General features: G+C 36.2%; 1 protein-coding gene across 1 annotated transcript in view; it reads right to left on the reverse strand.

Moving 5' to 3' along the window:
* The window catches only part of Cntnap5bl1 (contactin associated protein family member 5B like 1), a 985,855-nt gene extending 969,872 nt beyond the window's left edge, over positions 1-15,983 (reverse strand). Inside the window, 1 exon segment of the mRNA NM_001329899.4 lies at positions 15,537-15,983. Coding sequence (NP_001316828.2) covers positions 15,537-15,618 — 82 coding nt within the window. The 5' untranslated portion in view covers positions 15,619-15,983.
* Between the last annotated feature and the right edge of the window lie 1,426 nt (positions 15,984-17,409).

Here is a 17,409-nt window from a genome sequence, read left to right on the forward strand (position 1 = left end):
GTTTTAATTTTCACAATGGTGTGTGATTTTGAGTCTTATTATATTATTCCTCTGGGAGAGAATACAAGGTACAAGCTTTTCTGGTTACAGACAAAAGCAAACAATATTTTGGGATAAAGCTTTTGTCTTTGTGTTTTTAAAATGATGATTAGGCTCCAGATGTCTTTTAGAGTTATATGGGTCACATTTGATAAAGGGAGGCCTCCTGAAATACTAGATTCAAGAGAATAAAACAAAAAGTTATCTTGATGATGCTAAAATTTGGTTTTGAGATTTATATATTGCAGAATGTATAGCTGTGGTGAAGCTTGTCATCAGAATGCCGAAACTGGCCTGCTTGGATTCCTGATCTCAGGAAGATTCAACCAGATCCAGTCAAGACAGTCATCAGAGGTCACAAGAATTATTAGGTGGACTTCCTAAGGCCTTTCGACTTCCCCATTTTTCCTACCCCCTATACCCCCAAGTATATCTCAATGCCTATGTACAGCTTGAAGAAGTCATTAAAGAGTTTTGCCCTGATTCCCTGGACTTTGGTGTGCTGAAAGTGATTATTCTAAGGTTGGTTTTATGCGGAATTTAGAAATGATCATAATTTAACATGGAGGAATTAGGTAGATTGATTTATATAGCCATAATCTCATTTGATAACTAAGTTACTGTCATATCTTTACTTTAGTATAAAACTTGCTTGTTACAAAGTTTTTAAAAGTACAAGGCTTAGACCCAGTCGTATAACTATGATTATAAACTACTTTTAGATGACTAACAATACAAGTTAAGAGCCAAATAATAAACTCATGGTTCTGAGTAATTAAAAGAGTGTTTTAAGATAATTAAATTAGAAATGGCAGAGAGAGTAGTCAAGGCCTAACAGTTCAGAAACACTTTGCATAGATAGATGGTCTTCAAAGCATCAGAAGTCCACAGAATATGATGTTTATGGATGTTTGTTTATTAAAGATTATTCGACTAGGGACCTGTCTGCTCCTGACAATACCCCTTCCTGAATTCTACAAAGAAATTGATCATCAATGGAGTTCCTCCTATTTTGGTGAGACAGCCTCTAGGCAAGAAGCTATGTTTTGTGTTTCTCATAATTTCAGGTAACATTAGTCATTCTCAGATTTCTGTCAGAGTTGAAGACTAATTTATTGACTTTGAGAAAACATAGTCATTTTGATGCTTTTCAAGTTGTGCACAGCTTTCATTTGAGATAAAAGGTTTTTTTTTAATTAAACAGAAAGGGTGAGGTGTAGGTTCATGTCAAGGCGATACATGACTAGACAGTAGAGAGTGAGGCAGGGACCATGTTTTTGTAAGGCAGAGAGAGGGGAAAGGAGTAAATCAAAATGGAGTCTAAAGAAAAAGGCTCAGATTTAAGTCAACTAGATCGATTTTATCTTGTCTAGGTGGGCAGTTTATAGTTTTGTCAATTGGCAGTGAATTTATTGTGTGGATTAATTGTGAATTGAGACTTTAACATTTAAATATAACTGCTAAATTAAAAGTTTTTGAAGCTTTGATTTTACTGGGCCAAAGGACAGTGTATGAAAGAAATGACTGAGAGGCAGTTGGAGTGTGCGGATCTGGTTTTGTTGTCCGAGCAAAGTGAGAACTCGAAATTCCCACAGAATGAGATGTGTGTGTGTGTGTGTGTGTGTGTGTGTGTGTGTGTGTGTCTGTGTCTGTGTGTCTGTGTATGTGTGTGTTTGTGTGTGTGCCAAGCCTGGTAATTACCACCTAGGGGACCATGCAGAGAGGGCAGCTAAAATGGAGACATCTGGGAGAGAGTGTGGATTGCGGACTGGGTGGTAGTGTAGCAGCTAGAGTGAGCAGATCTGGCTTGTGGGAACTGGTAACAAATGACCCTCTTTAATTTTTACCACAACATAAATACCAATCTTATTAACTAAAAATGAAGATGTGATAAAAATGTTATATACATGAATAGTAGAATTTTTTGGAATCATAAAGATGATGAAGTTGTGTCATTTGCAGGCAAAAATGACTTACCTGGACATAGTCATGTCAAATCAATTAAGTAAGACTCAGAAAAAAAGTGAGTACCTCATCTTTCTGACTCCAGATGTATAAAGCCCCACATGTATAAATGACATAAAACTAAAGTAAAATTGTGTAGAGGGCTATGGGGGAGGGGCAAAGAGGAACACATTGTATACGAGAGCATGGGAGAAATGTACACAACATAGAAAATATAATGTGTGAAAACATAAGTAAATTAATTTAATAAATGTTTCTAAATATTCCTATTCATTTATTAGAAGAAAATTATTTCTAATTGAACATAATAGCTTTATATCTGATGACTTGAGTTTCTTTTTTAAGTTTAAATTTTTTCATTGAATACAGTGTCATTCTGGACTCAGAATTGATAAACAAGATGATGTCAAGAATAATACAAAACAATCAAAATCTATACTATAGACTCAAATTTTTGAAATAAATTATACTGCATCTGAATATATATACATATATATATATCACATGCATACACACATACATACATACATATATAATTGTCTAAAGTAAAACATGCAATAATGTATGGCTTGAGTATCAAATGCTAGGCAAGAGAAAAGCACTTTCCACTCAGACCTGATGTCCAGATTTCAATATTTCTAAATAGCAAGAGTTGATGAAACATATCTGTTATCCTAATGTTAACACAGATGTGGGCATGGACACATGATACTCAGCCAGAGGCTTGTGAACTGGTAACTTGGAATAAGCAGTGCAATGGCAAAGCAGCAAAAAAAACCTCTGTTAAAGAAAATAGATACATAGATAGGTAGATAGGATAGATAGATAGATAGATAGATAGATAGATAGATAGATAGATAGATAGATAGATAGATAGATAGATAGATAGATAGATGATAGATAGAATAGATAGATTCTATAGTCATTTTATGCTCTCCACATGCAAAAAATATCCCAACATGCTCTCTTATGCACATATAAAATGATAAGCTAGTGACTACTGGCATTTTGGGAAAGCATTGAAGCCTTTAGAATACAGATTTTTGGTGGAGAAGTGCCTTTTAATGATCTGATTTTATTCTTGTCCATTATCTGCTCCTGTCTCACCAAAATGTGAAGACAAGAGGTCACAGACACATACTTCTGCCATCATGCAAATAGCTTTTGCCACATTTGGTTCATTTTGTTGGGGTGATACTCTAAGCAAAGTCCTCTCTTCTTTAATTTGCTTCTTGTAGGCATTTTGTCACCACAGCAAAGAAAGCAGGTGACACAAGTACTTCTTTTTAAATTGATTATTTTATTTTTATGTATATGCTCACATGCCACTCCATGTGTGTGAAAGGTCAGAGGAAAATTAGAAGGAATTGGTTTTTACTTTCCATAATGTGGGTTTCAGGGATAGAACTCAGGTTGTCAGCTTGGCAGAAACTGCTTTTACTTCTGAGTCCACAAGTTTTGACTTCTCAAAGTAAAGAAATGAACACTGTTTAATGTACTTATGCACATAGAGATATGTGCACATACATGCACATACAATGATAAAATCCCCCCACATACACACACAAACACACACCATACAGTCATACAGACATACAAACATAAATACATACACTCCGACTCATATGACCATAAAACATTTTATGAGACTGTATGATAAAACAAATAAGTGTCATAAACCAATAGGAAACATTAGGTGACTGTATTCAATGTATCATTATTGGAGTTGTCCAATGTTTTCCTGAAAACGAACATTATCCAAAATAAAGACCAATGCAACGGTATTCAGGAACCAAGGCTAGATTTATTTTCCACATATTTAAGCAATATCACCTTTCTGTATTATTACTAAAATGTTAAGTTTAGTATATTCATAATTTACATCCTGTTAGTTAGAAATATAAGTGTAATAAATCAGGATATAAGGCAGGCTCTAAGTCAGAGCACAAGCCATGATTCCATACCTTCCATCCTCCTGGTAAAACACTTTCAGAAAATTAATAGACATTAATTTCACCAAATGCCCATTTCAATTATTTATCTGAAGAGGTAAATATTCACAAAAGTGACACTTGAGTCAATGTTGGCTTTGAGGAATAATAAACCTTGGCAGTCACCAGAACATGTGGTTTATGAAAAAAAGTCTATGTGCAAATCTACTGGGTATATTTACCATTTTATAAAACTAATATTGCATCGAAAAATAAGACACATATGGTGCAGAGATGGCTAATCTCATAAGTTATTGCCACCCAAGTATGAGGACTTGTGTTTGAATCTACTACACACAAAACCTAGGTGCAACAGTCCATGTCCATAACCCAGCACCAGGAGTATGGACATTCAGCATAGCCAAATCATTGAGCTCCAGGTTTATTTAAGGAATCAGTGTAACAAAAATAGAATGGAGAAAGTTTGAAGAAAATACTAATGTCCATATTGTCCTCTACACCTTGTGGTGAATTATGAGCATAAACTCCATACTCCTGTACCCACATGGAAAAGTATATACCCTACACACATATCTCACCACCTTCACAAAATTACATACATTTGTTCCTGTATCACATTAATTTGAATAACATATCAAAAACATATACTATATTAAATTATAATAGATATACTAGATTCAGACAAATTATAACATAAGGCCTTGGGAGTTCTCTAAAGAGAAGAGTAAGGACAATAAATATCTAATTGGATAGGTGTTCTGAAGGATATTACTTAGAGTGAGCACTAAGTATGTGATAAAAAACAGCACTTAAATCAGAAACAATGACCAAAGCCAAATCCAGATTTGCAACAATTTTATTTAATTTGTTTTTCACTTCTTCCAATCCCATTGGCCAATGGAAGGCAGCACTGGGGCATTCTTGCTTTTTTTTACACCAAATATAAAGAGGTGTGTGACAAAAAGGAGTGTGCCCTATGTACTGGATGAGGACTTGCTGCTTTGCCTAGAGATTCCTTAAATTTGTCTGTGCTTCTGTTTTATCAAGTAGTTATTTTGATATTCACTGTGCTAAATATGGACAATTTAATCATAGCTAGCATGAGACCTTTGCTTTTGAAGAGGTCCCAAGGGGATGCCTGGGATGTAGGTGGATGATTCAGCGGCCTTTACAAGATAATTCCTTCTCATAAAAATATCTCCTGACTGCAAACTAAAGAGAAAAAGGTGAGGAGGCATTTTTTTTGACAAGCTGCTATTTTTACAGATCAGTAAATGACAGTAAGATGACACATATAGATAGCAGCAAGAGAAAATCAGATTTCCTGTTTAGTAAAATTAAAAATAGGAGTTTCACTTATGGATATATGAAATATAAAATACTTTATTGCTCACTAGAGGATCCTACTGCATAGATGAGAGTGCCAGAATTTACTGCTATTAGGCAACTATTATAAAGGGTTATTACGCAAGGCAATATGCTGAATATCCTTGCATGATCAGAATACAATGCACATAGCATGATAAAATATTATTCCTCTCCACATAAACATACATGATCTCAAAAAATGGTACCTAATTATTCAACATGACTTCAGGCAGAGATCATATTAGTAGCCACACCAGACTCTCACTACTATTGCCAATGGGTACTGTCTTGTGATACCATCGTGGACTTAGTGCTCCAACCCAGTCAAGCAATAGCTGTTTGAATAGTATCAGCTTCTATCCTCCTTTTTATAACTTGAAAATATGATTATTTAGCATGTAATTATGAAATTGAATAAGAATTAGATCGGACTAGGGAAATTGCACACATTGGCCAACACTTGTTAAGGAAGTCTGATAACTTATTTAAGTTCCCATAAAACATCTAAGGTTAGATATCATAGCACATGTACAGTCCCATATTAACTATAGAAAGATAGGATAAAAAGACTGGGGAATCCTGCAATCACACAGATCAGTGACCCTGGTATAGGCAATGGTGATGTAATCTGTCTCACACATGGCAGAAGATGAGGACTGACATCAGTATTATCTTCTGCTCTCCATGAGTTCACACTAAAACACACACAAGCACAAAAAGAAAGAGGAAGAAGGGGGAGAGATTTTGTTAAAAAGTGATGAACATCACAAGACTCCTCCTTGAAGAATCAGAAGAGAAAGGACATGCTGTAACATAAAATTCTGAGCAGTCTCGCTCCATTTTCTCCAAAGCAGCACTTTGTAATTTATTTTAAATGATGAAATTCTATATAAATTTCCTGTAAAAAATGAAAATAATCTGCTTTTGAAATAAGTGTAAGTATTTATGTAATTACTCATTTACATGATGTTATTGAAGAGCAAAACAAAATATTTGCTTATTGCTTTGTTGTTAACAGTCAGGATAATCAAAGACCTTTCTTGTCTGTAAGAATTTAGAAAGAACTGAGGGATGGCCCCAAGGAAAAGACACTGAACATTGGACAATGTCTTTTTTAGATTCCCTAGGTCAGAGGAAGCATATGCAAAACAGTCAAGGCAGAAACAGAAAAAATAAGATACAAGCAATAAATCTCATGGGAACTTGAAATTATAGCAAAGAATTTATTGGTCTAATGCTCACTAAGTTAATGGTGAGAGCAAGCTGCTATAAGGGCGATTTCTCATTATCAGATGAATGTTTTGTGGCATCAGACATGAACGTCCACTGTACCTGGCCCAGGATAAACAAAAGTGAAATTGGATAGAAGTTTTTAATTTTTACCCTCCCATATAATCATAATCAGTATTCATCAGCAGACGAACACTTGCCTTATTCTATGGCATGGGTTTGTGAAGAGTGCTCCATGTTTAAGAGTAAAGGATTTGCATGTCAATGACTGAGTTCTGCACACAGTACACATCCCACAGCTCTTGAAACTCTAGTTAGAAGAATTTTCCATGAGCATAAAATAGGTGAGACAAACTATTTCACTTTATATTCTGTGGCTGTAATCTAAACCTGACAAATGCAACTTGAGAAGGAAGGAATTATTTGAACCCATAGTTTCATGTCACAGGTCATCATGGTAGGAAAGACATGGAGATGGTGAGGCAGCTGGTCACATGGGATCCTTAATTAGGAAGCAGGGCACTGATGACTGATGCTTAGTGCTCTTTCTCCTTTTTACTCAGTTTGGGAATCTAGTTGATGAGAAGATGTCATGCATATTTGAAGTGAGTCTTACCATCTCAATTAATATAGTCTAGTAATTCTTCAAAGGTATGACTGGAAGTTTGTTTCCATGATGATTATAAATCTTATCAAGTTAACAATCAGAATTAAGTTCATCACAGATGGATAGTAGACACTGAGAGAGCAAGCTAGAGTGTCATTTTTGACAGTTTTGTCCTGACCAGGAAGAGGTGGTAGAAAGATTAAATCAGTGGTTTGGGTAACTTTTTTGAGTAGATAATGCTACATAACAATGTTATCCTTTAGAAATGTGGGAGAGGTTCTTTACAAGTTAGCATAAGTTGTCTTATACAGTTGTGGGCAAAATATAATATATATAATATATAATATATTATGATATTTATATCATATTAATATATATTAATGATATATATCATTATATATACATATATATATATATATGATTTAAACCATGGAAAGTGGGTTGACATCTCATGGCAATCCATATATAAGATGTAATCTTTTTTTTTAATTTAGAGAATACTTTATTAGTTTTTGTAATCAAACCCACGTATATAAGACCTTACATATTTAATACAGTGTGTTACCCCTGTACAAATGGAAAAAACTTAAGTTCAACATTTCTAGACCAATATGGCTGTTAATTTCTGTACAGTGCCAACTCAACACAGTAAACGGGGGTACTTTTTTCGAAAGTTGACAGCACAGGTAAAGTTTCAAAAAATTCAAATTATATATCTGTATATATATATTTATATTTATATAAAAAGACCAATATTAGCAGTGTGTTATGCATCAACAGCAGCAACAGCTTTTCCAGGTTCTGCAGTCATCTGAACAAAACTGTAGAGACATCCAGCACACTCCATTAAAAAAAAAAAGTAAAAAAACAAAACCCGAGAAAACAGCACAGTTCTATTACTCTTGTGGTACCTGGCACCATTTTTTTTTAAATTAGCTTCTCAATCATCATCTGGAAAGAAAACATTCTGAGCAACATCATTAAAAACAGCTCTGATAAAGCACGGTCACTACTACGTATCATAAAGCAGGTACAAGCTATTTTACATCCACAGAGGTATGATACAGTACTGTCCTACATCTATAATACTAGAGGATACAATTTAAAAGGCATTATTTGAGACTTGATTCTACTTTTCCAGCAGAGGGCCCAAAGGATGGTGTAACACAGCTTTGTAAAGAAACATACTCTAGACAGGATTTCCTTTCACTAGTGGCACACTTCTAAGGATTCATTCTCTCCATGAATGTCAGCTAAAACCGTTATTAAAAAAATGAAATATCCCTAGAACAAAACCGTATAACCACCGGATTCACATGAAGATGACCTAGTGGAGACAAGCTGGACCTCACCTTACCAACAAGCTATCAAATCTGTTATGTTTAAACAGTGAGACCTCCAAGGAAGGAGATGCCAAGTAGTGCTTCAAAGCTTCGGACCACAATCAAACACAGCATCCTTTTCAACAGAAGCAGAAGCTCATCTGAATATGCTCATGGATGCTGACATCAACATTTAATCATCTCCTCACTCATCCAGGAAGAGGGGGAGATCAGTTACTACTGTACTTTATTGTGTTCAACCAAATCACCATGTTACAAAAATAGCAAGCTGCCATAATAAAAAATAAGGCTCCTCTATCCAGCACCAGATAGCATCATTTTACTTTCAAGCCTAGAAATTGCACACTTGTATATAAACCAATCGAAGATGAGGATTGAGAGTTCATCTTGGTGGATTTTTCCTTTGATGAATATGAAGTGTCCTTATCTTTTTTGATGACTTTTAATTGAAAATTGATTTTATTTGATATTAGAATGGCTACTCCAGCTTGCTTCTTCTGACCATTTGCTTGGAAAGTTGTTTTCCAAAGATTAAATCAGTGGTTTGGGTAACTTTTTTGAGTAGATAATGCTACATAACAATGTTATTCTTTAGAAATGTGGGAGAGGTTCTTTACAGGTTAGCATAAGTTTTCTTATACAGTTGTGGGCAAAATATAATATATATAATATATATAATATATAATATATTATGATATTTATATCATATTAATATATATTAATGATATATATCATTATATATATATATATATATATATATATATATATATATATATATATGATTTAAACCATGGAAAGTGGGTTGACATCTCATGGCAATCCATATATAAGATGTAATCTTGATTCAGTTTCCTATATAGCCAAGCTAGCACATACCCAGCAAAAGGACAATACCACTTTTCTGTATGGCTGTCATAGGGAACAAAGTAAAATCTCATCAACTGCTAAAGTTGGGGTGCATGTTTGAAATCCTTATAAAGACACATTGGTTAATACTACTTCTCTCTCTAGTGATCCACCAATCTAATCTATTGACATAGTCGTAATTGGCAATGACTGTAAAATGAGGAGTGCTAATTTCTCTTAATTGCCTCCTTACTAGAAAGAACTTAGTCTTGTGGATCCCAGTCTAGATTGCCTCCAAGACTCAGTGTGAAAAAGTCAGTGGAGAGGGAGTGGTAATCTGCTCTTCCAGATGACTATAGTGGAGGCATCACACACCTAGGTGCAGTGGGAAAGCATTCTTAGGAATAGCACCTTCTTAAAGCTCCTTTTCTCTACATTGCAATGTTGGTGGGTCTTCATGTCTTTTGAATTACATCTTTTTTCTTTCAACCTTTATTTGAGCATAATCTCTAGGTTACAGAAAGTAACAGTGGATAATGGAAAATGAAGCAAACTATTGTTCTGAAATACACTGGCCTTCTCTCTAATACAGTAATCTTGGAAGGCACAAACACAGAGAGAGAGACAAAAAGGAGAGCATGTTCCCTGACACTCTCCTATTCACTTAAGAATACACTTGGCTCTTCAATTTTAATTAAAGATTTAAGGAAAATATTTCAATCATGAAAAATGATATAACATCAAGCTAAATGCAAATTTGTCTGAGTGTTTAAGATAAAATTTCTATACTTTATGCACATCACTGGTCACTTGTTGCTGAGCTACTTGAATTCCTACTGATCTCCTGAGACTCTGCTCCTCTAGGTGTGGCGTTTGAGTGAGATAAAAGCATTAGCTTAGGCCACAATGTGTAAACTGTTACTCAGTAAAAGGCAAATGAATCAAGCAGAGGAGGGGAGGAAGAACAGGAGGAGAGAACATTGAGAAGAAAGCAAGGAAAGGAGGGAGGAAATAAGAAAAGAAAGAAGGTACAGTGAAAGGAGAGCTGAAGGCAGGAAGTGGTGACAGTAAACCCAAAGAAGGAAAAAAAGTAAATCACAATGGTGATTGTCAGGCACTCAGACATTATACAGAGAAAAGAGTTAGTTCTGATATCCTTAACATGCTTGATTTCTCTCTTACTTCCACTCAGAATATCCTGGTCTTCTTTATATGTACTATTTCTACCTGGACAGTCTGTCCTCCGCTGGGTTCTGTACAGATTCTCTTTAGTGTCTCTCCTAATGAACTCTGTATGACCAATTTCCATGAACTGGAAAATATTCCCCATAAGTATAGATTTTGTGAATTGGTGGAATCAAAGAATAGTACTTTAGAGGCAGAGGGAAGGGCGCAATGAAGCTATGTAATTATCCTGAAGTATCCTATAGGGGGATGATCGAGCCTGTGGTGCAACAGTTTTTGCTGGAAAGCATCATCTTATTTGGTGACAGTGCACACAGTATAACAAATCAGAGCTGAAATCCACAAGACACTCAAATTGTCTACACCTTCTATGCACCAATGAGCTCAGGAAAATACATCCACAATGCATAAGCTATATTACCTCACAGAAATAGAAAGAATGAAGGACAGGGATATTTGCAAGGGAGTATAAAGAAAGATACATTCAGGCACAGTGGCCAAAGAACACTTATTAAATATTTTTCTATAAACTGATTTATTTCTTTTGGTGTTGCATGATATGTATGCATGTATATATGTATGTATCTATATATTTGTTTCTGCGTGTGATATTTGTGTGATAGGTATATATTCATATGAAATGTGTATAGATATGAATTTGTAGATATGTATATGATTCTTGGGTATGTTCCTTTGTTGGGCAGAGTCATACACATAACTCTGTGCATGTGTGGAGGTTACATGCATTAGGGACATTATGGTTACATACGTATAATACCACGTCTGGATTTTGTCAGTTCTAGAGATTCAAACTCAGTCCCTCACTGTTACATGACATACATTTTAGTCACTGAGCTACCTTATGAGCCCTGCATAGTTCTCTAAACTGTCATGAATTTTGAAATTTCTTAAGGTCGATATTTCTGCCTCAAGAGTAAGCTGTTAAAATGATATGCACACAATGTGTTGGCATTTTTCCTTGTATTCACCATTGTTGGAATCACCCTGAAAAGCTCAATCAGTTAAGCTGGTACAGGAAACAGGTAGAATTAACATACTCCCAAGAATATGCAGAAAGTCAAGTAGACAACATACAGACATTCAAATTTATGATGGAAGAGCAATTACTAGTTGTAAACATCAAACCATTGCACCCAACTCTAGAAGTTCTACTTCCACATAGCAGACAATAGAGGAAGTTAGGTCGCCAAATCAATCCCCAATTTAGGGTTCCAGAATTCACAGTGTCCAACATTAATTATAAACTCCTTAATAACTGTTTCTTATTTTGCTGATACGAACCAATATAATTTACACACTTGTAGACTGTGTCAGCATGATGTATATAGCCAGTGTGTGCTACATGATGTAATGTATAAATGAATTATGCTGTATGTAAAATATGGACATTCTGTGTCTCCAGAAAAGAACTTTATTTCAAAGTACTGAATACCTTTGTGTACCAATACAAGTGAGAAGGTGGCCATTCCTTAAAATGAGAACATCAGTGAGTGCACAGTTGTTCCACTAGATTTTAATCCCCTAAGTCTGTTCCTTTACTATAAAAATCTCTACTCTAGTTCTTAATTTATATTTTATAGATGCAAAATGTTAGTCTGTTGCATATATTGGACTTAAGTGAAAGAAATGGAAAGTGATTTCTTGTCAATCACTAAAGGTCAAAATGAACTAGTTTAATAACAGGGAGTGTTTCCAGACTCCACCAACTGTACAGTAGTGTGCCTTCATTTCTGATCATTGTAGATGACACCGAAAACATGGCACAGCTAATCTCCAGTCTGTAAGAGCACCAAAATTGTTGTTCATATAGCTCTTCCATTTGCTTTGTTAACACCTTCAGGTAATTCAAAATCTTATATAACATTTCCATCATGATCAACATCTCACAGATCTTTTGAAATTCAGCATGTGAGAAAAATTTAGAATAGAGTGTTTCACAGTAACATGTCTCTGAGACTCTAATTATAAGCAGTAATAAACTTCTCAGAGGTACTTAGTTCTTTTCAAAGTCATTTCAGGTAAATTAAAGCTTTTTAAAATTAAAAATTGCATTATATAATGTGTTACTTTTAAAAATGAAATTAACAATGTGTTTGTGTGTGTGTGTGTGTCATATGCAGTCCTCCTGTTTTCTGGACACATTACTATGTCATGGTAAAAACGTAATTTGTCTAATCTTACAATAATAGCATTAGTAAGAGACTTAGCTGCTGTTAATTTTGGAGTAAACATATCTTAATTGCTGGCTACATTTTACTGGCAGGCTGGAAAGAATAATTCTTAACCTCTCTGGTCTAAGGCATCATAAGGTTAAGAACTTCTTAGATACTGATTATGATCTCATTTAACCGGATTCCCAAGTTATACCATAGCTTCTTGTGTCAAAGGAGTTGGATATATATATATATATATATATATATATATATATATATATATATATATATATTCAAATTTAAATAATCCTCTCAGGATCTATCCAAAGGAAACACTCTGGTTCTTTAATATCCTGAAAATCTAGAGAGAATTCCCATAGGATTTTATTACTGGTAGATAATTGCATTCTCACCATAGAATTGTATTGTCTATATTATGCTGGCATCCTTCTAGTCTGACTTTATTTTCATAGTGCTTAATTAGAAACTTATATAATTTGTAATTGGTTAAGTAGAATGCCTGTGTTTGAAGCAGAGTATGAGAAAACCAAACATATACCAATAAACACACTACAGAGTAATAACAGCAACAGCAAGTGATTACAAAAAAGATCAGACAAGTAAAAGTTACTTTTTAAGAAACCTCACACCTACAAATTAATATCCATAACTGTCTACCATGGAAGAACTTGGTCGCACAATCTCTTTTCAAGTCTGATGTTACTCCTTAAAATGTATGAAAAATAATCTTAAAAATGATTTTCTCAAATTAAAAGGAATCTTTTGTATACAAGTGGGAGCAGTTTCTCAGCAAATCCAATGTATACACAACAACTGTATGCAGCATCCTAGAGAACTGGGAAATATTCATAACTGCATTGAGGAGTTTTGCCTTATAGGCTCTGAAGACCACTAATATGCATAGGTTTCATAGTCAGTCATGGCTGCATGTTTGGTGAATGTTTCTAGTTTTCACAGTACACTAAACACAGCTATTTCTTAAGAAAACCAACTCTAGGATACTTCACAAGCAGCACTCAACTACTCTTTTATTTGAAAATGGGAAATGCAATGGTCACTTGGGAAATGCTGATGATCATTATCACCAACTTTCTTTTTAAATGCCCAGAGCAGGCTTTATAACTACTGTGGCTACGACAGACTGAAATCTTAAACCCATGCCATTTAGTTTACTGTACATAATTAAAATACATTGACTATAGAAAAATATGGCTGCAAGAAGGAATCTTTCAAGAAGGGTGATACTTCAAGAAGTCCAAGTCATGCACTTGCACTGTATTCCTCACTCTCACCTATAAGGTCTTCAAAGTATTCATTCTCTTTAGATAATGGAATGTACTTAGAGGAAAGAACAGCTTAGAACCACACCTTTGCATTAATTGGAGAGCACTGACCTCTAGTGTTCCAGAAGGGAGAGAAACTAGCTCAGTAGCAAAGTTCACTTCCTGTCTAAAGCTCTTGGGCACCATGGGAAAAATATCAAGGAGAAAGGGGCAAAAACTGGAGGAGGAAAGGGGAAACAGAAAGGAAGTACAAGAAGGTAGAAAAGAAAATTCTATTTACCTGAATATAACTTTCCTCAATATTTCCTATTAAATAATTTATTTGTTTAACCCAAACCAAGGACAGGGTAACCTACTTTGCCTTTCTTTACAACTCAAACTTTGAGAAAATATTACAACAAATATTATGGATTGTGAGCTTTCCAATCTTTGGATCACAGAAACGCTGACTCTACTTTGAACATATATCAACGTATCTGCCCTCTACAGTGCAAATTCTGGGACAAGGTCCTCTAAGGATTAAGGAATAAGTTAGCAGGACATTCTATAATTAGTCTCCTAACCTTTTTCCTCTTAAAAATGATAATACAAATTACAGTAGTAAGATAATGTTGCTCAAATTGGAATAATATTTCTGAGCTTCAAATGTAGGAAGAAAAAAATGAAGGAACAAATCCAGAAACTTGAGAGACTGTGGTAAGCCACCCTTGCAAGGAACACAGATGGCTTAATTGCATCTTTTCTCATTTGGGAGTTCCCAAAGAAGGCAAATTTTCCTTTTCTCTGCCTAGAGAAGCAGCTGAGCAATGCAGCTTGAACACCTCACAGGTTTAGCTGTTTGCTCAAGTTTCACAAACAGATACATCATTTTCAAAAATTCCTGCCTATTAAGTGTTGCTGGAGACAAAACATGGATAATCCAATGCATATTCCTTATTCCTTCACAGCTACCAGAATTTTGAGGGTGGGGGTTGTTGTAAAGCTCTCACTCCTCTCAGCTGTAATAGGGAGCCGTTGATCTCTTGGAGTAACTACCTTTGAGCTATAATTCTTAGTCTCAACTCCCAAAACCCATTAATTGGGTGCCCATTGGTTACAACATGCCCCAGCTGAAACCTTATGACAAAGGCATTGGAGAGCTATGTACTTAGGGTGGAGGTGGAGGTAGAGTTGTTTGGGGGCACTTTCCAATTGGTGGGAGCTGTAGTTGCTGCTAGCACAGAGCTCAGTGGCTCACTCTGAAGCTCCTCTGCAACATCCTTGGCTGAGGTTAAGAACCATGGAACTAGCACTAGGCTAAGGGATCTTTATAATTCCAAAGAAGGGCAAGGTAATGTAGCAGATCAAGCAGTAATACAGTTCTGCTAACTTTTGAGATGATTGGAATGGTCAGACCAAACTGGTTACGATTTTCCCCTCTGATCTTTCCTTTTAACAAGATCATATACAGGCGGAAAGTGGTTGCTTATTCGGAGGAGCGCCAATCCCACCTCATCTTTTTGCCCCCAGCTCTGAGTACTCACAATTTGTCGCTGTTAATCCAACGTGCCACAAGCCAGAGAGCAACCAAGTCAAAATGCTGGTCAGTCGTAGAATAGAATCCATTTCTCCCAATGAGAGATTTCTTCCAATTTATTCCCAAAATTCGTAGGCACAACCTTGCCTTTTGTTTCCTCTCCTTTCTCACACTCTGTTTCCTCTCCTTCACACAGTCTTATGCCCTCCCACCTACCCTTGAACTGACTCTCTTCTTCACTGCATCTTGTTTCTCAGATCCTCCACTGAAGCCCTGGCAGAGCTTCCTCGGAGCTCAGAGCTGAAATCGACAGTTCCTGCAACTGTCCCTTTCTGGGTTTGCCGTTCTTGTCTGCCTGCTCTTACTAGCGATTCCCTTTCTGAAAGGTTCAGATCTTGGCGCCCAGCTCCACCAAAAGCCTAAAGCACTTTGCTCCGTCACTAGAGCGGGATTCAGCACCAGGGTGACGGACAGTTCCTTTTCTGCAAGGTTTGGCCGCCACTGTTCCCGATATGGGACTGTGCTCGCTTTAAGAGTAGCCTGGGCGGTCCTTGGTCGCTTGCGCGCGCCTCCCCAGAACAGGCTCGCTGTTACAGGCTTAGTCTACTTTCTGGAAAAGTAAAGAGAAAAGATCCTCTTCCCCGCCATCCACCCCCGCCTTACCCTCTTTTCTCCTATCCATTCACCCCAGCATCTGTAAGCACTTACCACTTCTCTTTCTTTTCCTCCCAAAGTAGGGGTCAGTGTTGGCATTTAAATCAGGTTTTCGAACAATGCTGCTGAAGTGAAGACTAAAGGCCTTAGGAAGAAGGATTTTCTCGTGGAGAGCTTGGCAATGACCTAGTGCCCAATACCTTTTAATACACTTCACAGGGGAGAGTCAAAGAAAGCTTGAATTGTGGGATTCAATTTCTTCAGCAGGGATGAGTTATTGACTGGTATTTATCTTTGGAATTTCTGGTTATCTGTTTAGAGATAGGATCTTTCTCCACTTTCCTGATCTCCCACATCTGCATCTCTCCTTTGTTGCTGTAGGCACAGTGCTTCGGCAAGTACTGCAAGTTAATTGCTGCATTCTAAATGAGCTGCGGTGCTTCGCTGGGTTAAGAGAAAAAAAATTAGAAATGATTTTTAAAAGGCAGGGACTAGAGGATGAGTAGAGACAAATAAGTGTAAGGTGAGCCCATGGTTGGTTCTTAAAAGCTTTACATCTATTTACATTTAAATAGAAAAGAAGGCTTTGGGTACTTCCTCAGGGCACTGTATTAGAGGTGGTGTTTCTTCAGCTTCTAGTATGAATCTGGGGACTTGCTTGCTTTGCTGTAGATCAACTTGTGTGTTTAGTGTGATACTGCTTGAAACCTGCCAAATGTTAATGAGATGAGGAACCAGTAATGATGTGAAGTACACAATCAAGTTAGAGTCTAGCATCTTTCCGCATCAGAGGAATTTGATGCCTCTCTCTCTTACCTGTTTCTCTTCCCCAGCATTACTGAGCACACAGATTTATTTTACACTACAAATTCCTGACAGTCTTTGGTCTCAGCTGCCAGCTATGCTGCTACTCCACACTGAACTGAGTTTTAAGCAGCCTTTGAATAAATCCCAACCTTAAACCTTGTAGTCTTGGAGCTCCAGCTCCTAACACTAGAATACTGAAAGACAGTTCAATGAAACCAAAACAGCAACCCATTATTTTATTAAAGAACCCTGAAGTTCCTATTAGCTGTAAGCAAATAGCCATCTATCTATACTTTAATTGAAAAAAATATCTCAGTAGATTCCTAGTTCACAGGAAACTTAACACAAGCTGTTGAGGTACAGCCATAAACGGGAACTTTGACTCAAAAATATTAATGCTATGGGACATCTTTTTTCTG

Source organism: Rattus norvegicus, chromosome 13, assembly GCF_021556685.1.
Source record: "Rattus norvegicus strain SHRSP/BbbUtx chromosome 13, alternate assembly SHRSP_T2T, whole genome shotgun sequence".
Lineage (NCBI taxonomy): Eukaryota > Metazoa > Chordata > Mammalia > Rodentia > Muridae > Rattus > Rattus norvegicus.